We start from the raw sequence: 22,095 nt of genomic DNA, 5'->3' as shown, positions 1-22,095 counted from the left end.
CCATATTTACTGTAATAAGTTCTCTTTTGAGACACTCGATGTAATAAGTGTGTGATTGCTACTCTGCTATAAATCCTCTAAGTACTGTGTGGTGTCAGCATTACTGATCCAGGGATGACACCGGAGCACAGAGATCAGACTGTTTGAGGTCTGGTCGGTACAGAGATGGTATCAGAGCACACGCTGACTGTAGGACACGACCACTAAGATAAAGACCGAGATCACTAGATCACTCTTTTCTCTTCTGACCTCTCATCTTTTCTACTCATTAGGATGGCGGATGCAAGGAACAAGTTCACCCAACCAGATGAAGATGCACCCTTTGGACGCCACTTGAAGGAAGTCACTAGATACCTGAACATAGGAATACCAAGCTTCACGGGAACCTACAACGCCACTTTACCTGAAGAAGAGCGCTGGATGATTCAAGTTCAAGTTCCAGGAAGGACGTTCATGCCAGTCACTGAGCCCATATAGTTTTCTTTTGATGCACCAACTTGGAGTCTAGGAAAGAGCATGGCAGCTCATATCGCCATGGGACGCATTGGAGAAGTCTACCGCAAGGATCTCAAGGATACTATCTACCAGATTTGTGGGCGCCGAGATGAACACTAGGAGATGATCAGCACCAGGAAGGATAGATCAATTGCAGCTTTTATTCAGGAGTTAAACCAGCACATTCGACGACAGGAGAATCAGATGTGCGCCGACATGATAGATCTGAAGAAGGCTAAGACTAGAATCAAGGAACTGGAGGAAGAACTCAAGTCTACATGCGAAGGTTATGAAGAAGAAATTGAAGTATTGGTGGAGAAGAATGACGATCTGATCAAGAAGATTGGAATATTTATGGGAGGCCCAACACTAGTAGATGAAGATGAGGAACCCAAGGAGATTAGTCCGGAAGACTACATCATCATTGACGCCACCGACTCGGAACAAGATAGTAGTGATGATGACTATGTTGATGAAGCAGGAGCAGACATCATGGAGTCTACAACCGTAGAATATTTCTAGTAGACCACCTCATCAGTAGTAGTAGTCCACCATGTAAATATAGTAGCCCGAGCACTTTTGCGATAGCTAGATCGATTGTATGCCTTTGTTTGTTTGATTGAAGTGAATTGTGTGTTTTTGCCTCATGTGCATATGACTAGTGTTTTCCCTTTAGACCCCCTCTATTCTTATATCCCATCTTCTCTAAAACCCTCAGATGCCTCCGAGACGTGACCCCGGATTTGCCTTTCCGCCGGAGCTCACCCAATTGATCCAGCAACAGAACACCTTGATGCAGTTGCTAGTTCAGAATCAGAATCAAGGGAACAACAACAACAATCCACCACCACCACCTGTTGACCACTTAGCCCGTTTTCTTAGGCTGAATCCGCCGGTGTTTTCCAGTAGCACCGAGCCGATAGTAGCAGATGATTGGCTCCGCAAGATAGCTAGGGAGTTGACCACAGTAGGATGCACAGATGTGGAGAAGGTTAAGTTTGCCGCACATCAGTTAGAAGGACCCGTAGCATCTTGGTGGGAGAATTTCACAGCCACTTTCCCAATCGACACTGTCACATGGGACCAGTTTCAGCAAGCTTTTCGCACCGCCCATGTTTCAGCAGGAGCAATGGCCATGAAGAAGCGTGAGTTTCGTAACTTGCGCCAAGGAGGACGGACAGTTGGCCAGTATGTGGAGGAGTTTAGTAAGCTAGCATGTTATGCCCCAGATGACATTGCTACAGATGCAGCTAAGCAGGAGAAATTCCTGGAAGGACTGAATGATGAGTTGAGTATGCAGCTGATGGTAGCCACTTCCAACAACTACCAGGAGTTAGTAGACCGTGCTCTTATGATTGAAGGGAAGCAGCAGCAAATTGAGAACCGCAAGAGGAAGTATGGACAAGGAAAGTATAGTTCAGGAGCTCAGCAGAAGCCTCGTTTTACCCCTAGACCAGGAGGACATTTTCAGCATACCCATGGAGTAGGTAGCTCGCACAATCACAATGGCACCAAGAATGTTAATGGGAATGGAGGAAGTAATGGACAGAACCGCAGCACCCCATCCACCGCAGCCAAGAAGGATTTGAGCGACGTCACTTGCTATAAGTGTTCGAAGTCAGGACATCATGCAAATGACTGTCCCGAAGGACAAAATGGAAATGGAAGTTCTGGAAAGAAGCCAAACCCTTTCAATAGGGGACAGGTGAACCACGTTAGCGTGGAGGAGGTTGAAGCTCAGCCCGATGCAGTAATAGGTAAGTTTTTGGTTAAGTCATTTACTGCACTCGTTCTTTTTGATACTGGAGCATCGCATTCATACATATCAAGGGGATTTGTGGATAAGTATAACCTACCAACCCAAGCCCTTAGGTCACCCATGTTAGTAACCTCGCCAGGAGCAGAGTATGTGGCAAGTTTATGGTGTGATCGGTTACCATTAAGGATTGGTAACTATGTTTTTCCCTTAGACCTAATAATATTGGAATCTCAAGGATTGGATGTAATATTAGGCATGGATTGGTTATCAAAGTATGAAGGGAATATTGAGTGTGCTAGTAAGTCAATTTTGCTTACCACACCAGAAGGGAGAAGGATCAAGTATGTATCCCGGCATGTACCAAAAAGGATACAAGTAAATTGCCTAATAGGAGTTGTGCAGGAGGAAGTACCAGTGGTAAAGGATTTTCTGGATGTATTTCCCGAAGAGTTGCCAGGCATGCCACCGGATAGAGACATTGGGTTTTTGATTGAGCTTTTGCCAGGCACTGGGCCAATATCGAAGAGACCATATAGGATGCCAGCAAAAGATTTGGTGGAAATTAAGAAGCAGATTAAGGAGTTACTGGATAAGGGATATATTCGCCCAAGTTCTTCGCCTTGGGGATCGCCAGTACTTCTAGTGGAGAAGAAGGATGGATCGTTAAGGATGGTTGTTGACTATCGAGGATTGAACGAAGTAACGATCAAGAACAAGTACTCACTACCAATGATCAATGATCTGTTTGATCGGTTACAAGGAGCTAAAGTATTTTCCAAGATCGATTTGCGATCAGGATACCACCAGTTGAAGATTCGAGAACAGGATATTCCTAAGACAGCTTTTACCACCAGGTATGGGCTGTATGAGTATACTGTTATGTCATTTGGACTGACTAACGCGCCTGCCTATTTTATGAACATGATGAACAAATTGTTTATGGAGTTTTTGGATAAGTTCGTCGTAGTGTTCATTGATGATATCCTGGTTTATTCGAAGGACGAAGAGGAACATAAGGAGCATTTGCGTTTGGCACTTGGAAAGCTCAGAGAACACCAATTATATGCCAAGTTCAGCAAATGTGAGTTTTGGTTGAAGGAAGTAGGATTCCTCGGACACGTTATATCTGGAGAAGGTATAGCAATAGATCCCGCTAAAGTTGAAACCGTGACCAAGTGGGAAGCACCAACAACAGTTGGAGAGATCCGGAGTTTTCTTGGACTCGCAGGATACTACCGGAGATTTATTGAGAATTTCTCAAGGATCGCAAAGCCAATGACGGAGTTGTTGAAAAAGGATACTAAGTTCAAATGGACTAAGGAGTGTGAGGCAAGTTTTCAGGAGTTGAAGAAAAGTTTGGTTACCTCACCAGTGTTGATTTTGCCAGATCAGACCAAGGATTATGAGGTGTATTGCGACACTTCGTGTCGAGGACTTGGAGCAGTACTTATGCAGGAAGGAAGAGTTGTTTCGTATGCTTCACGACAACTGAAGCCCCACGAATTAAATTATGCCACGCATGATTTGGAGTTAGCAGCCGTAGTGCATGCATTAAAGACATGGAGACATTTCCTCATTGGAAATCATTGTGAGGTGTACACGGATCATAAGAGTTTGAAGTACATTTTCACGCAGAAGGAGTTGAATCTCAGACAAAGGAGATGGTTGGAGCTTATCAAGGATTATGATATGAAATTGCATTATCATCCCGGGAAGGCTAATGTAGTAGCTGATGCATTAAGCCGCAAGAGCCATGTCAATACACTAATGACAGGAGAAATACCCAAGGAGTTAGCAGAAAATCTTTGTGAACTATGTTTGGAAATAGTTCCGAGAGGCTATGTAGCAGCACTAGAGATTCAGTCAACTTTGATGGATAGAATCAGAGAAGCTCGGAAAACTGACAAAGAGATTGCCGCTATAAAGGATTTCATGAGGACGAGCATGACACCCTATGGTTTGAAGATCGTGTTTATGTGCCCAATAACCCGGAGATCAGGAAGTTGATTCTGCAAGAGGCACATGATTCACCGTATTCGATTCACCCAGGAAATACCAAGATGTATTTGGATTTGAAGGATATTTTCTGGTGGACCGGAATGAAGAAAGATATTGCGGAGTATGTAGCAGTTTGTGATGTATGTCAGAGAGTAAAGGCAGAGCATCAGAAGCCAGCAGGATTGTTGCAACCATTGCCGATACCCGAATGGAAGTGGGATAAGCTAGGCATGGATTTTATCACGGGATTACCAAGGACTCGTTTAGGCTATGACTCGATTTGGGTCGTAGTTGATCGGTTGACGAAGGTAGCACATTTTATCCTAGTAAAGACCACTTACACCAGTGCTAAGTTGGCAAAGATATACATGACCAGGATCGTATGTTTGCATGGAGTTCCGAGGAGCATCGTATCAGATAGAGGAACCCAGTTTACCTCAAAGTTCTGGAAGCAGTTGCATGAGACTTTGGATACCAGGCTAGAATTTAGTACAGCTTTTCACCTGCAGACAGATGGACAGACTGAGAGAGTCAATCAGATTTTGGAGGATATGCTGAGAGCTTGTGCGCTAGATTATGGATCTAGTTGGGACGATAATTTGCCATATGCGGAGTTTTATTACAATAATAGATATCAGACCAGTTTGAAGATGGCACCTTTCGAAGCTTTGTACGGAAGGAGGTGCAGGACACCGTTGTCATGGGACGAAGTTGGAGACCGCCAATTGTTTGGACCAGACCTGATCAAAGAGTCTGAACAGAAGGTGAAGTTGATTCGCGATAGACTCAAGGTAGCCCAGTCCAGGCAGAAGAGCTACGCAGATTCTAAACGCAAAGAGACAGTTTACGAAGTCGGAGACAGAGCTTATCTTTGAGTATCCCCACTTCGAGGGATTAAACGCTTTGGAGTTAAGGGGAAGTTAGCGCCACGATTTGTAGGACCATATCGAGTTCTGGAGCGTATGGGAGAAGTAGCCTACAAGTTGGAATTACCAGAAGGATTGGCCGGAGTGCATGATGTGTTTCACGTTTCTCAGTTGAAGAAGTGTCACGCGGATATGGCTGACATACCTTTGAGAGACACAGTACCATTAGAAGCAATTCAGTTGGATAACAATTTGACCTATGAGGAGAAACCAGTCAAGATCCTCGAGTTTGCCAGCCGAGTTACTCGCAGCAAGGTTATCAAGTTTTGCAAAGTACAGTGGAGCCACCATACGGAGGATGAAGCCACCTGGGAACGAGAGGAAGATTTGCTCAAGGACCACCCTCACCTATTTTCTAGCCAACCCGAATCTCGAGGGCGAGATTCATCTTAAGGGGGGTAGGTTTGTAACATCCCAAATTTTCAATTTGGAATGTTATACACTAGGTCATCATGCATATCATATTTTATTTTGCTTTTGGTTTTGATCCTAGGAAATCCTAAGCAACTCAAGGACCCACGGAGAGAGTTGGGGATTTCGTTATTTACATATTTGAGTTTTCTCACATTATGTAAACAGGATCATTTGATTTTATTTATTTTATCATCAATTATTTCTATTACAAAAATATGAGAGCGGGAATAAAATGACTTTCCCAAAATATAGAAATATTGAGGATTTAATAAAAAAATCAAATAAGATTTATTTTGGAGTTTTTCAGCATTTTTATTTGAATTTAGGAAAAATGCGCGTTTTTCAAAGTTGTAGTTTGGGCCCAGATAAATGTTCACTTTATCGGGCTTGATTTTAGGAACCCGGCAAAATTTATTTCGCGATTTTTGGAGTCCGTTTAGTATTTATTTTTATTTTTCTTCCGAGCGGAATTATTTAAAAAAAACGGAACCGACTCCGGGCCGTACCCGGCCAGGACTCCCTGGCCTGGGGCCTTTATAAGCCGCCCGAGCCGGCCCGAGAGAGAGAGAGAGAGCCCAGCCGCCGCCGCCTTGACCTAACCCTAATCCGCCGCCGCCGCCGCCGCCCGCCGCCGCCGTCGCCGGAGCGCGCCGCCCGAGGTTCGCCGCCGCCGCCTCGTTTTTCCGTGCAGTTTAAAAAAAAATTCTGTTCGTCGTTTTTCTTTTTCGTCGGATTTTCCGCGGTTATTTTCTGATCGCGATTTCTGATCCGATTTTCGTTTTAGTATAACTTTTCGCTCGTTTATCGGAATCAGGCGATTCAAGCGCCTGGAGTTTCGTCTCAAAACCCTCTTTCCGAATAATCAACTTAAACAAGTTTTTGCTACTGTAAAATTTGCCCTAGATCCAGATTACTAGAACGAAGTTGTTTTCTTTCGCCGTTTGATTTCTTTTGCTTCGTTCGATTTGATTCTTTTGCCAACCGGAGTTCTTAAGTTGAACTTTCTGGTTAGATCTTCTATTTGAGTTTTACCTGTGCATTAGACGAGTACTTATTGTATGCTTGTTGTTTGTCTGCGATAGAATACCCGGAGTGCGCCGCTTGTTACTTTGAATCTCTAGGTTACGCGGATCATCAGCAAGGCAAGTAACACTTTGATCATACCCTTTTCTACAACCCAGTTTTATTGCATTAGATCAATTCTCACACATTGCATGATTAGGATCTAATTAAATTGTGGGATGGGAAGTAGATGAGGTAGTACCTATTACCTGTTTCTTATCAAACCTTTGGGAGTTACTTCTACGTTTGCTTATTATGCCATGCTATGCTAGTAGACGTGGATTGGGTGAGTGATATCCATGACAGATGTGAGATGGTTAATTAATGGTTTATCTAAGGTGGCAACCTAACACACATCTGGGTGGATCGAGGCACCTGGATTCCCAGGACTTGCCTGTTTTTATTGGACCGCCACCCAGGCCCAAAGGGATCATGAGATTATTCATACTAGAAACTTCCGTGTGCAGCCACAAGCCATTATGGGCTCTGGCATGGTTGACTAAGTTGTGCGAACTCTTACAGTGGTAGACTAGCAGATGTAGGGGATGTAGGTGGTACGGTCTACCCGATCGTAAGGTGCTAGCGCTTCTGAAAGACTATGTCTCGGTCATCCGTCTTCTCAAACACCCTGTAGTGCGACAAACCAAACGGAGGCGATCGAGTCTTGTGGGGAAAAGTGCGCAAACCTCTGCAGAGTGTAACAAACTAATCATGGTTAGCCGTGTCCCCGGTTATGGACATCTTGAGTATCTAGTACCTGGATTTTCATGTGAATCTCAACATGTTACCCTAAATTAATTTTGTGGGATTTTAATGATGTTACTTAATTGGGATTGAGGATGCTGTCAACCATTCTCAATGTTTCACAACCACCATGATAGTAATTAATTTTATTCCTTTGTAGTAGGGAAAAATTGGCTTTACGCAAAAATAGTAACCATAGAGCTTTCCACCAGCCAAATATGCATATAGTATAGCCATTGCATTCCATTATTCTCTATGTGTTACCTTGCCAGCATATTCCATGTGCTGAACCGTTTTCGGGCTGCAACTTTAATGTTGCAGACTTTTCAGACAACAATTAAGGAGTCTTTAGGTCGTGGTTCTATACTCAGTGATGCCGTTGGAGTTGATGGACTCACTTATCTTCCAAGCCTTCCGCTGTTATCGTTATTAGATGGCCTTAAGCCATATTTACTGTAATAAGTTCTCTTTTGAGACACTCGATGTAATAAGTGTGTGATTGCTACTCTGCTATAAATCCTCCGAGTACTGTGTGGTGTCAGCATTACTGATCGAGGGATGACACCGGAGCACAGAGATCAGACTGTTTGAGGTCTAGTCGCTACACTCATCTACTTCCCATCCCACAATTTAATTAGATCCTAATCATGCAATGTGTGAGGATTGATCTAATGCAATAAAACTGGGTTGTATAAAAGGGTATGATCAAAGTGTTGCTTGCCTTGCTGATGATCCACGAAACCTAGAGATTCAACGTAACAGGCGGCGCACTCCGGGTATTCTATCGCAGAAAAACAAACAAGCATACAATAACTACTCATCTAGTGCACAGGTAAAACTCAAATAGAAGATCTAACCAGAAAGTTCAACTTAAGAACCCTGGTTGGCAAAAAGAATCAAATCGAATGAAGCAAAAGAAATCAAACGGCGAAAGAAACAACTTCGTTCTAGTAATCTGGATCTAAGTCAAATTTTACAGTAGCAAAAACATGTTTAAGTTGATTATTCGGAAAGAGGGTTTCGAGACGAAACTCCAGGCGCTTGAATCGCCTGATTCCGATAAACGAGCGAAAAGTTATACTAAAACGAAAATCGGATCAGAAATCGCGATAAAAAAATGACCGCGAAAAATCCGACGAAAAAGAAAAACGACGAACATTTTTTTTAAAACGGCACGGAAAACAAGGCGGCGGCGAACCTCGGGCGGCGCGCTGCTCCGGCGGCGGCGGCGGCTGGGCTGGTGGCGGCGGCTGGGCCCTAGGGTTTCGGCGGCTGGGCTCTAAGGTTTCGGCGGCTGGGCTCTCTCTCTCACCCGGGGCGGCGGCTTATAAAGCCTCGGCCGGCGGTGTCCTGGCCGAGTACGGCCCAAAGTCGGTTCCGCGTTTTTTTTAAATAATTCTGCTCGGAAGAAAAATAAAAAGAAATACTAAACGGAGTCCAAAAATCACGAACTAAATTTTCCCGGGTTTCTAAAATCAAGCCCGATAAAGTGAACATTTATCTGGGCCCAAACTACAACTTTGAAAAACGCGCATTTTTTCCTAAATTCAAATAAAACAATACCGAAAAACTCCGAAATAAATCTTATTTGATTTTTTTATTAAATCCTCAATATTTCTATATTTTGGGAAAGTCATTTTATTCCCGCTCTCATATTTTTGTAATAGAAATAATTGATGATAAAATAAATAAAATCAAATGATCCTGTTTACATAATTTGAGAAAACTCAAATATGTAAATAACGAAATCCCCAACTCTCTCCGTGGGTCCTTGAGTTGCTTAGGATTTTCTAGGATCAAAACCAAAAGCAAAATTAAAATATGATATGCATGATGACCTAATGTATAACATTCCAAATTGAAAATTTGGGATGTTATACAGTAACCGATCCTCACTCTCTTTTTTGTTTCATTGTCATTGCGAGTGTGTTTTCCTTTCAGTGGACTCCTAGTATTCGTTAGTTTCATGATGGACCAAGGAGAACCAAGCAAAGATCTGCCGATATTGGAGCAGATGCGGGAGGCTGATCCCCACGAGATAGAGAGTCCAAGAAGATGGAGGCAACCACCGAGGCGACCCCAGATACTGAGATGGTCAACGCCCCGTTTGAGGTTACAGCCCCCGTGGCACTGCAGGAGAAGTTTTCCCCCTTCGAGGATGTGTCCCCCCCCCCCCCCGCTGAGCTGCCCAAGGTGATTTCCTTCTTTACCGGTCTCGATTGTGGTTTTTCATCTAAGTATGTGGTGATTTTTTCAGAAAAGGAAGTATGTGGTGATTAATAATGCAAAATTTTATTAGCTTCGATGCCATGGTATACGTAGTGGTTTAAATAACTTGTGTTTCTTATACTGAAAAGTAATTCAGAATTTGTTTCTGTTTCAATTAGAGCCCTGATGCAGACAAGGATTGTGTGGTTGTACATGTCACTCGCTATGAGGCGGACGACCTGAATATACGCACTGGGAAAACAGAGTTCTTAGGCTGTTGGATCCTGGAATCCATTTGTGGTTATACCAATGGAGAGTTGTATTCCAGCCTCACTGTTGTCAGGCGTGTTGTCCAGGGTGTACTGAAGCACAAGAAGTTCAAAGCTACTCCTTCGTTTGTGAGGAATATTGTTCTTTTCAAGCTTACGCAGGAAGATGACGTGGCATGCCTCCACAAACAAGTTTATCAGTGGCAAGGCCACAAGGTTGTCTTCATGAAGGTTCATAGGATTGAGCTACTACGGGACGTCCTCGATGATGTTCATGGCAAGGTCCATCTTGTGTCCAGCCCAAATTAGATCGAGGCATGAAATAGTTGCCCCAGCTAGTGTTTAATAGTAGTTTGGATTGTGTCTAATTATCCGAACCCTGCCTGTTATCGACCACTCTGGGGCTAGTACTCTGTTTGAATCCGTCTATGGGAACTGCTGCTACTTTTGTGTGCCCGTGAATCATGTGAGAACCATCGTAATTGTTGCCGAAACAGATGCGTCCTCACTAGTTTTTTCATGAATATGGCATGGTAAGACATAAGTTGTCATGGTTTATCATACGAGCAGTGTGTGTTTTGATGAAATAGAGCACTCGTTCGAGAACCGTGCGCCGACGTATACATAAGTACTTGTAAACACTGTTGGTGCTACCCCACTTGTAAGCAGTTGTGCAAAACACGGCACATTGGCTCAGCTCGCTTCAACACTAGGCTATCGACCAACTAACAATCAACAATTTGTTGTCTGACATATAAGCATCTATGTATCTTGTTACAGTGGTTCATGCAGTTAATTGAGGCCACAATGTAATAAATTCCAAACTTTCACACACTAGTCCAGCTTTCATGTGGAACACTCACATTAAACTCGTCTTCACAAAAATCTTGAAAAGCATAAGTTAAGCAATTTTATACATCTCAATGATTCATAGAACATAACAAACATATACTAGTTCACAACAAAATACAAAGTTGTGGGAAGGTTTACAAATCAGGAAAAAACAAGCAAGGCTTCTCTCTGAGCAAAGGGCCTCCCGGCAGGCTTAAATTTCCTGGAGTTCACTCTAGTTTTTTCTTGTTGCCACCATTCAGGGTTAGGTTCTCTCATTCTAGAATAACCAATTATAATTGTGGCCTCAGCTAGAATGCTGAACTGAACCATGCAGTGTACTGACAGCTGAAATGCTTGTGCATTCCACTAAATTTAAGCACCGCTATTTGCAGAAATAAGTAGACCACAATGCCTCTTGTCCGCGCACCTGTCCAAAAAACCGCCGTGCAGCCGTGCCAGCTAGTCCTTGGTCCATGGATGAACTGGTAGAAAGTGCATTCCGGACTAGGATGCAGTTGTTTTCGCTCATCCTGCACTGCAATCAGGAAGTAAAATGTACGAATCAGCTTCTTTTAGATTGTGTTGGTCATTCTACCTTGGTTACTACCAATATAGGGATACCTTGGAGACGGGAGGTTAGACGACGGCAGCGAGGGATAGCCATCTCATTTTGCGTAGTTGTACTAAAACTGAGGTGTGTGCTTTTGATTGCGCGGATAGAAATGATACGGAGACAGACATCCCGAAACGATATGGAGATAGACATCCCTGTTTGCGCAAATAAGAAATACGGTTATTTAAACAGTGACAGATATTTCTACTTTCCCCCGTTTCCTCTTAGAACCAAGTCCTAGATTCATGCTACAGCTTTCCCACTTTCTTCCCTCTTTGAACCAATCCTTTGAGTCGACTGTATGAAATAGCTTTACTTCTAATCTACTACTACTATAATGCGGCAGTTTTGAAATTGGATTTACCACTCCATCTTCGGTTCTCCCGCCCAAACAAGCATTGGCTCAAAATCCACCGTTCATTTCCCCTCTCATGCATATCACTGCCGTCCATCAAACAATGGATGACATGATCTGACAGCTAAGAGCTGCCGGATTCGCTCCCACTCCTTGTGCACATGGCCGACTCTACTCTCCAAGAAAACAAATAAAGAAGTCCTCGTTGAATCTAGATTGCACCTACTAAAGTTGAGAAATGTCTAGAAACTGCTGCCACCTCCTCACATGCAAGTACGACAAGTTGGAAAATAGCTAGCACATTTTGGTTCCCCGTTGTCACCTGGGAAATAAACACTCTACTACTAACTTATTTTTTAGATTACTGTAAAAATGGATTTTTTAGATGCCGCTATAATGCAAAGTTTACACTGTTCACATAACATAACATTGCATGGTTGATGCTAGCTAAAGTTTTATTCTGCTTCATCGAGAAATGTAATATTTTTATTATTCGCAGAAAAAGTGTAATATTTTATTTCAGTCATACATAAGCTATACCTCAAGCTAATACAGGACATGAGTGTCTGTCAGACCTAAATGACTTATTTACTTGCACAAAATAGTCCATAAACATGCATGTAAACTGTCAAACAACTCTGGAACTATACATCAGTGGAACCCAGGAAACAGCATATAATAAAACTACAACTTTTATCTTGTAATCAAATTCTTACTTGGAACTCAGTTTGATTTGTGCAAGTGATTTGCTTCTTATTTCAGAATAGTCCTTAGATCATGCAAACAAACACACTATGGTATCTACTCAAGATACGAGTACCCATTTCTCTCTCTAAAAAGAAGGTATATGAGTATCTATCATACAGAACATACGTGCAAAGCACATGCCTTAGTAGAAGTCTAGGTGGCTTTGGAACAGCGAACGAAAGTAGAAAAGAATCCACATGAAGGGAGCTGGGGCAGTAGAGTAAGGCAGGTTTTGAAGGAATATATACCTGAGGGTCGTCGGCATGTCGCAAAGACGGCGTCGGGAGGCCGCATCTTGGCCACAATACCGCAGGGAGGAAGAAGGGCTCGGAAGCCCTCCCGAGCCGGCGCTCTCTCAGAGAGAATGGCACGGCCACCGATCGAGATGCGCGAGCAGCCGTTGGTCTCCTCCCTCGCCGCCGACGACAGCGTGAACGATGCACCTACACCCCTGCCCCGGTCGAGGTTGTCCGGCCGGATTTGTGACTAGCCATGAGCCGAGAGAGAGTGTGGCCACCTATGTGTTTCTTAGATCTGGAGAGCATGAGAGAGTGAACAAGAGGAACCCTAGTAAAGCAAGCGCTAAGGCTCCTGCTTTTATATATAGTGGAGTGATTTTGTTGTACCAGCTTCAAAAAAATGCGCTCCTACGTGTACCCGCGAGTGGGTGTGAGAGAACTAGTGTGTGCGTGCACCGCTTCTCTTCATGAGAGTACAATATACTATGCCCAAAGAACGTTCGCCGCAAGAGTAATAGTACAAGTGTGTGACGTGTGAGCTAAAATAAAATGTGTGCGCTGTATTTTGGTTTTTAGAAGTTCTTAGGGCAGGGTGTGAAGAGCACATATGTGCGTGACGTCTACCTGCAGATAGACGGTGGGTGCAACGTGCGAGTCTGCGAGAGGACTTGGGAGAGTCGTGACTCGTGAGGGTGCGTGTCCGTGAGAGAGAGGGGGGCATGTATCAATGCAATGCATGTGTCCGTAAATCATTATCCGACAAACGTTCGCCACAAGCCTTTTCTTGACAAACGCCGTAAGGACCGTTAGATCGGCATCCGACAGTGTCAGTTTTGCCATGTCATTTAACAGAATAGCCACTCCTCCTACACACAAATCTTCCACATGAGTGTTAGCAACTGCCGTATGCTTCCTTCGTTCCGAAATGCAGTGCATATAGCTTTATTGAAAATTCAAACCTCGCAAACTTTTACCGAGTTTTCATGTACCAAATTGCACATGTAGAATACCATGTATATATCATTTCATTCATCTTCGAGAGGTTACTATAAAGAAAGACCATCGTGTCACCCATAGCAATTTCAAGCATCCTTTAGTGTCGAGGAATATCATAGGAACTCTATATGATATGATTTTTATAGGATTTTTTCCTTTAGAGCCAATTGGTTCATAGGAATAGATTCATATACTCCACATTTCAAAGGAAATAAACATGATATCATTTCTATAGCTTTAGAGCCACTTGGTTCATATGAATGGATTCCTATACTCCCTTAATTTCAAAGGAAAATAAACATTAGCGTATATTCAATAGAAAAGTTCCTATGATATGAACCAAATTACATCTCTTTTGTAATCCCTCATAGGAATTGAGAAAGATGTCATCTCTAGATTCAATAGAAAAGTTCCTATGATGTGAACCAAATGACATCTCTTTTCCAATCCCTACTCATAGGAATTGAGATGCTCCATGTCATCTCTTTCCCTACAACTTCCATGTATACATCTTCTATTCCTAAATAGATAGTACAACCCACTAGTAGCTTTTTTCCAAAACATGCAACTATTGCACAAGAACTATATAGTGTGCCAATAACTTTGAAAGATGGTCGCTGGATGAAGCTAACCCGACAGTGCAGAGATAGGCAAATTTGAGCACTACTGGCCGTTGGATATCATCAACATTCCACCAGATCTGCCACATATACAATTTTGAAGACTCCATGGTTGAACTTAAGCATAATGCACAAACCTCAAAACACAAGCACTTCTCCTTTGTTCTAGAATCTTCTGTATCATAATTGATTATTTTTTTCTAAATGAATTGCCATTATTTGTTTCTTACTTTATGATTTACTCCCTCCGTTCCAAAATAGATGACCCAACTTTGCACTAACTTTGTACAAAGTTAGTGCAAAGTTGGGTCATCTATTTTGGAACGGAGGGAGTACAATGCACAACCCCATGAATCTTAACATTTTTATAAAACTTATTGATTTTGAATGAGATGAACTATAAGAACTAAACGAACATCTACATCATGCATATATGACTCAAAGCTTTACATGCTATAGTGTGTATTTATTCATAATTTGGTTTCGAAATCTCATGCATTCAATACATGTGTACCTTACTAGTTTTGAGTAGAGTAGCAAATTTCACGCGGCCCCGGGTATATCAAAATGCAGGGCCCATGCATCATTGTCTTTCGGTCGAACCTACCACCACAATTTTTTGTACGTACTATATCTCCACTGGTCCCCGAACCCAAAATGCTGCCTCGTTCCCGTAAAACCAAGTGGCCCACACATATTTAAGGCGTCGGCTCGAACCCGTTTACTACTACGTGGCCCGCACGCCGTAGTACTCCTACAAACCCTATCGCCGCACTCATCATCGATTTTCTTCAAGAGGATGAGGGAGAAGCCGATTTGTAGTGGAGGCGCTTTCAAAAAAATGGATCTGTAGTGGAGACCCCTACAATAGGGTGCCCTAGGTAGCTGCCGCATGCATCATTGTTTTCTATTTTCTTTATGCTCTTGCGCCCTAGAGTGAAATGATGGTTTCTTCGTCCATCCAGCTTAATGCGGGAAAGGTGGGGCTTTGTGATTTGACCCCTCGTCGCTCATTTTCTACTACTATGGTGCTACGACCGGGGTGCCTCCAATTCCAACCGCTGCTCCGAACTGTAATTTGGTGCATCACACGTGGAACAAGACGGTGGATGAGCCACATGTCGGCCAAAGGGGTCCTGCTAAGTGTGTCGCCATTTCGTGTGCGGACTGACCCTGCTTGAGTTGCTACGCCAACACGAGACGAGCAGCCTACCACTTGGTTTTGCTCCTTGGTGATTCCCGACTATATTGATCTAAAAAGATACGTGCTGAACTACCCTCTCCGTCTTGGTTTTTTTATTTTTAGGCGTCTCGGTTTATAGGTCCTGCACGTAGTTCTAGGTCATCCATTTGACTAACTAAATATGAGTTACTATGTCACAAAAAGTATATCATTGGATTCTTAAGCGGATGTAGTTGTATTTAAAAGTCGAGGGCAGGGCTTTTCCTGCGCGGTAGGCGGCGGGGCAGTTCCGCCTAGTTGGTTCGACAGAGACGCGAGAAGACAAGGGAGTAGGCTGCTGCAAATTTAGGGTTGTGTGATTTGACAGCAAGTTACTGCTGGACAGGTGGGGCCCCGTGATTTGACTTGCCATTATCATTTTAACTGCTGCACTACGACCGGCGTGAGTCTCCCAGATTCCTGACCACCTCCATACAGGTGCCTCTCCCAATGCTCCACCATGTAGTAGAGGCTGGCTCTTGCATGAGAGCCCACTTCTCCACTTTTTCCTTGCCTCTCTTTCCTCCACATATGCAAAAATGCCATGTAAAGTGCACTATTGTACTTACTTTTACTTGCTCCTACAGGTGCTTAAGCTTGCCACATAGGCATAAAGTCTGATGTGGCAAGTTAATCAAGAAGAGAGAGACTAGTTTGGTGACCCAAGGAAGAAACGGTGCTAAGCGCGTGTACCTACGTGAAAAGACAATTTTGAGTCTATAGCTAATTAAATGAAGCAAACTTAGCAACACCATTTCATTGGAAGAGGTCACTCCTTGGCAAATGCAATAAATACACGCGCTTAGCACCATTTCTTCCTTGAGTAAGAAGAAAGAGATAGAGAGGAGTAAAAAATACACTTATAGCCAACCTTGTTGTAGTATGAGTGACTAAGTGATGACTATGTATGACATGCCAACATCAGATAGCCTAACGCACCGTGTTAAATCTCCAAGGGCACGACCGCGCGATCGATGCGACGGTCGTGGTAGGCGCGACCATGATATGGGCTGCTGGCAGCCCTTGGATCTGAGATCAAACTGTCGCATGCTAAGTTGCTGAAAATTTTAAGAATAACCCTCCAGGATAGGATATTCACCCATAGGTCTAGAATCACGCCATGCAACCGTGCGATCTTAGATCCAAGGGCTCTCGGAAGCCCGTATCATGGGAGAATGGAAAGCCATTACCCTGCCGTTCGCACGCTGGCAGTTCGCTCCTACTCGTCCCCACACGTCCTTCAATACTACGGCGGGTCGCTCCTAGTCGTCCCGTCCATTCACATTACGGCAGTTCCACTAATCCTAACCCTCCTCCCAAATCCATGGTGTCCCAAATCTCCATGATCGGCGGTGAGTACAAGGTTAGAACCATCACCGACGACGAGCTCGACGTCATCTACACCCATTCTTCCACGACGGTGAAAGGATGCCTTTCTCGCTTCAGACGCATGTTCGAAAACTCAGATGATGAGTGGGTCGCTGGGCTAGATGTTGAGTACACTATAGTCCTGGGACGAGAGAAGGATCTAAAGGACGAAGAGAGGAAGAAGCCCGCCGTGATCCAGGTTTGCGTACATAACATTTGCTTGGTCTACCACATATGCCATGCCGATGTTGAGTGCCAGGATTTTAAGAACTTCCTCAAGGACAAAATAGTGAAATTCGTTACTGTAGACTTTATGAACAACGAAGAAGTCCTGGGTCAGATAGGCCTCGTTGTAGGCAACCCCTTCGACCTCCAGAAGAATCGGCTGGTGCCCTCTCGTCAGCCTTCAATGCTGACCCTGGCAGGAGGCATGGTTCATCCTTCGTACGGTAAACTGGAGAAACCTCCATACATGTTTCATCATCATGCATGGCAGCGGAATGTACTAGATATAGACCACATCCACTATGCTGCAATGGATGGCTACCTTTGTTTCAATATCTACATGGGTTGGATGAAGAGCAACAGCCAAGTGTGCGGTTCAAGCAAAGAAGTATCGGCCAAGAGGAATAGGGACAAGGACGAAGTCGAGGACGTGGACGAGGACTCCGAGTAAGGTGGCAGTGTCGTTGCTCATGGTGGTTCTAAACTTCTAATACAGTGTCTACCGGATTAGTTGCATAGTTTAATTTCATGTGTGCTTAGTTTAATTTGAGGGGTGTGTTGTGCTGAGCCCCTAGCAGAACTATGTTATGTTTCTTCTCGTTACTTTAACTCTTCAGTTTGTACATACTACTAGTATTACTTTAATAGAATTTAGCACCCCAATTAAGCACGTACTAGCTTTTTTAATAGTACTATATGCATAATTTGGTGACGAGCGCTCTCTATATGTACCACCTTTTTTCAATTTCAATTTTTGCTCCATGGCGCAATCCATCGATAGTACTACTATACAAAAGTATACATTTTATAAAATGCTAGAGTACTGTTGATCACATATATAGCCAGTTAAATTCTCAACCTAGAATGACGTGCATGCCATGTAGTAAACTGGTACGGAGGAAGTATAGTAAAAATGAGGTGATTTTTCCAAGCGATCGGCGTGGGAGCATGGCCTGTCATGCGGTCCCACGTGTCATGATGTACCGAGGCGATGCGCGTGTCCCTCTTGAGACAGAAGCAATACTAGTACGTGGTTTGAGATGATGGCGAACCGAAGTGTGAAATTGTTAGGGAACGTAGTAATTTCAAAAAATTTCCTACGCACACGCAAGATCATGGTGATGCATAGCAACGAGGGGAGAGTGTGATCTACGTACCCTTGGTAGATTGACAACGGAAGCATTTGGTTGATGTAGTCGTACGTCTTCACGGCCCGACCGATCAAGCACCGAAACTACGGCACCTCCGAGTTTTAGCACACGTTCAGCTCGATGACGATCCCCGGACTCCGATCCAGCAAAGTGTCGGGGAAGAGTTCTGTCAGCACGACGGCGTGGTGACGATCTTGATGTACTACTGCTGCAGGGCTTCGCCTAAGCACCGCTACAATATTATCGAGGACTATGGTGGAAGGGGGCACCGCACACGGCTAAGAATATGATCACGTGGATCAACTTGTGTGTTTCTGGGGTGCCCCTGCCTCCGTATATAAAGGACTAAAGGGGGGGTGCGGCCGGCCTAGGAGAGCCGCGCTAGGAGAGTCCTACTCCCTCTGGGAGTAGGATTCCCCCCCCCCTCCAATCCTAGTTGGAATAGGATTCACGGAGGGGGGAAAAGAGAGAGAGGGGCCGGCCCCCTCTCCTTGTCCTATTCGGACCAAGGGAGGGGAGGGGCGCGCGGCCCATGTTGGTCTGCCTCTTCTCTTTTCCACTAAGGCCCACTATGGCCCATATAGCTCCCGGGGGGTTCCGGTAACCACTCGGTACTCTGGTAAAATCCCGATTTCACCCGGAACACTTCCGACATCCAAACATAGGGTTCCAATATATCAATCTTTATGTCTCGACCATTTCGAGACTCCTCGTCATGTCCGTGATCACATCCGGGACTCCGAACAAACTTCGGTACATAAAAAATGCATAAACTCATAATATAACTGTCATCGTAACCTTAAGCGTGCGGACCCTACGGGTTCGAGAACAATGTAGACATGACCGAGACACGTCTCCGGTCAATAACCAATAGCGGAACCTGGATGCTCATATTGGCTCCTACATATTCTACGAAGATCTTCAGTCAGACCGCATAACAACATACGTTGTTCCCTTTGTCATCGGTATGTTACTTGCCCGAGATTCGATCGTCGGTATTCCAATACCTAGTTCAATCTCGTTACCGGCAAGTCTCTTTACTCGTTCTGTAATACATCATCCCGCAACTAACTCATTAGTTGCAATGCTTGCAAGGCTTAAGTGATGTGCATTACCGAGAGGGCCCAGAGATACCTCTCCGACAATCGGAGAGACAAATCCTAATATCGAAATACGCCAACCCAACATTTACCTTTGGAGACACCTGTAGAGCTCCTTTATAATCACCCAGTTACGTTGTGACATTTGGTAGCACACAAAGTGTTCCTCCGGCAAACGGGAGTTGCATAATATCATAGTCATAGGAACATGTATAAGTCATGAAGAAAGCCATAGCAACATACTAAACGATCGGGTGCTAAGCTAATGGAATGGGTCATGTCAATCACATCATTCTCCTAATAATGTGATCCCGTTAATCAAATGACAACACATGTCTATGGTTAGGAAACATAACCATCTTTGATTAACGAGCTAGTCAAGTATAGGCATACTAGTGACACTTTGTTTGTCTATGTATTCACACATGTATTATGTTTCCGGTTAATACAATTCTAGCATGAACAATAAACATTTATCATGATATAAGGAAATAAATAATAACTTTATTATTGCCTCTAGGGCATATTTCCTTCAGTCTCCCACTTGCACTAGAGTCAATAATCTAGATTACACAGTAATGATTCTAACACCCATGGAGCTTTGGTGCTGATCATGTTTTGCTCGTGGAAGAGGCTTAGTCAACGGTTCTGCAACATTCAGATCCGTATGTATCTTGCAAATCTCTATGTCTCCCACCTGGACTAGATCCCGGATGGAATTGAAGCGTCTCTTGATGTGCTTGGTTCTCTTGTGAAATCTGGATTCCTTTGCCAAGGCAATTGCACCAGTATTGTCACAAAAGATTTTCATTGGACCCGATGCACTAGGTATGACACCTAGATCGGATATGAACTCATTCATCCAGACTCCTTCATTTGCTGCTTCCGAAGCAGCTATGTACTCCGCTTCACATGTAGATCCTGCTACAACGCTTTGTTTAGAACTGCACCAACTGACAGCTCCACCATTTAATTTAAACACGTATCCGGTTTGCGATTAAGAATCATCCGGATCAGTGTCAAAGCTTGCATCAACGTAACCTTTTACGATGAGATCTTTGTCACCTCCATATATGAGAAACATATCCTTAGTCCTTTTCAGGTATTTCAGGATGTTCTTGACCGCTGTCCAGTGATCCACTCCTGGATTACTTTGGTACCTCCCCGCTAGACTTATAGCAAGGCACACATCAGGTCTGGTACACAGCATTGCATACATGATAGAGCCTATGGCTGAAGCATAGGGAACATCTTTCATATTCTCTCTATCTTCTGCAGTGGTCGGGCATTGAGTCTACTCAACTTCACACCTTGTAACACAGGCAAGAACCCTTTCTTTGCTTGATCCATTTTGAACTTCTTCAAAACTTTGTCAAGGTATGTGCTTTGTGAAAGTCCAATTAAGCGTCTTGATCTATCTCTATAGATCTTAATGCCTAATATGTAAGCAGCTTCACCGAGGTCTTTCATTGAAAAACTCTTATTCAAGTATCCCTTTATGCTATCCAGAAATTCTATATCATTTCCAATTAGTAATATGTCATCTACATATAATATCAGAAATGCTATAGAGCTCCCACTCACTTTCTTGTAAATACAGGCTTCTCCAAAAGTCTGTATAAAACCAAATGCTTTGATCACACTATCAAAGCGTTTATTCCAACTCCGAGAGGCTTGCACCAGTCCATAAATGGATCGCTGGAGCTTGCACACTTTGTTAGCTCCCTTTGGATCGACAAAACCTTCTGGTTGCATCATATACAACTCTTCTTCCAGAAATCCATTCAGGAATGCAGTTTTGACATCCATCTGCCAGATTTCATAATCATAAAATGCGGCAATTGCTAACATGATTCGGACAGACTTAAGCATCGCTACGGGTGAGAAGGTCTCATCGTAGTCAATCCCTTGAACTTGCCGAAACCCTTTTGCGACAAGTCGAGCTTTGTAGACAGTAATATTACCGTCAGCGTCAGTCTTCTTCTTGAAGATACATTTATTCTCAATTGCTTGCCGATCATCGGGCAAGTCAACCAAAGTCCATACTTTGTTCTCATACATGGATCCCATCTCAGATTTCATGGCTTCAAGCCACTTTGCGGAATCTGGGCTCACCATCGCTTCTTCATAGTTCGTAGGTTCATCATGATCTAGTAGCATGACTTCCAGAACAGGATTACCATACCACTCTGGCGCGGATCTTACTCTGGTTGATCTACGAGGTTCAGTAGTATCTTGTTCTGAAGTTTCATGATCATCATAATTAGCTTCCTCACTAACTGGTGTAGGTGTCACAGAAACAGTTTTCTGTGATGTACTACTTTCCAATAAGGGAGCGGGTACAGTTACCTCGTCAAGTTCTACTTTCCTCCCACTCACTTCTTTCGAGAGAAACTCCTTCTCCAGAAAGTTTCCGAATTTAGCAACAAAAGTCTTGCCTTCGGATCTGTGATAGAAGGCGTATCCAATAGTCTCCTTTGGATATCCTATGAAGACACATTTCTCCGATTTGGGTTCGAGCTTATCAGGTTGAAGCTTTTTCACATAAGCATCGCAACCCCAAACTTTCAGAAACGACAACTTTGGTTTCTTGCCAAACCACAGTTCATAAGGCGTCGTCTCAACGGATTTTGATGGTGCCCTATTTAACGTGAATGCGGCTGTCTCTAGAGCGTATCCCCAAAACAATAGCGGTAAATCAGTAAGAGACATCATAGATCGCACCATATCTAGTAAAGTACGATTACGAC

At 43.7% G+C, this 22,095-nt stretch overlaps 1 protein-coding gene across 1 annotated transcript; it reads left to right on the top strand.

Moving 5' to 3' along the window:
• The first annotated feature begins 1,213 nt into the window (after positions 1-1,213).
• On the top strand, positions 1,214-12,451 carry LOC147978884 (uncharacterized). The gene is made up of 2 exons (XM_087514929.1): positions 1,214-2,497; positions 12,440-12,451. Exons 1-2 carry the CDS (start codon positions 1,214-1,216, stop codon positions 12,449-12,451), a joined length of 1,296 nt encoding a protein of 431 aa, XP_087371055.1.
• Positions 12,452-22,095: the final 9,644 nt, after the last annotated feature.

This window comes from Triticum urartu, chromosome 3A, assembly GCF_056163025.1.
Source record: "Triticum urartu cultivar PI428250 chromosome 3A, HENAU_Tu73, whole genome shotgun sequence".
In the NCBI taxonomy this organism is placed as follows: domain Eukaryota; kingdom Viridiplantae; phylum Streptophyta; class Magnoliopsida; order Poales; family Poaceae; genus Triticum; species Triticum urartu.
This window is presented reverse-complemented; position numbering and strand designations above follow the sequence as displayed.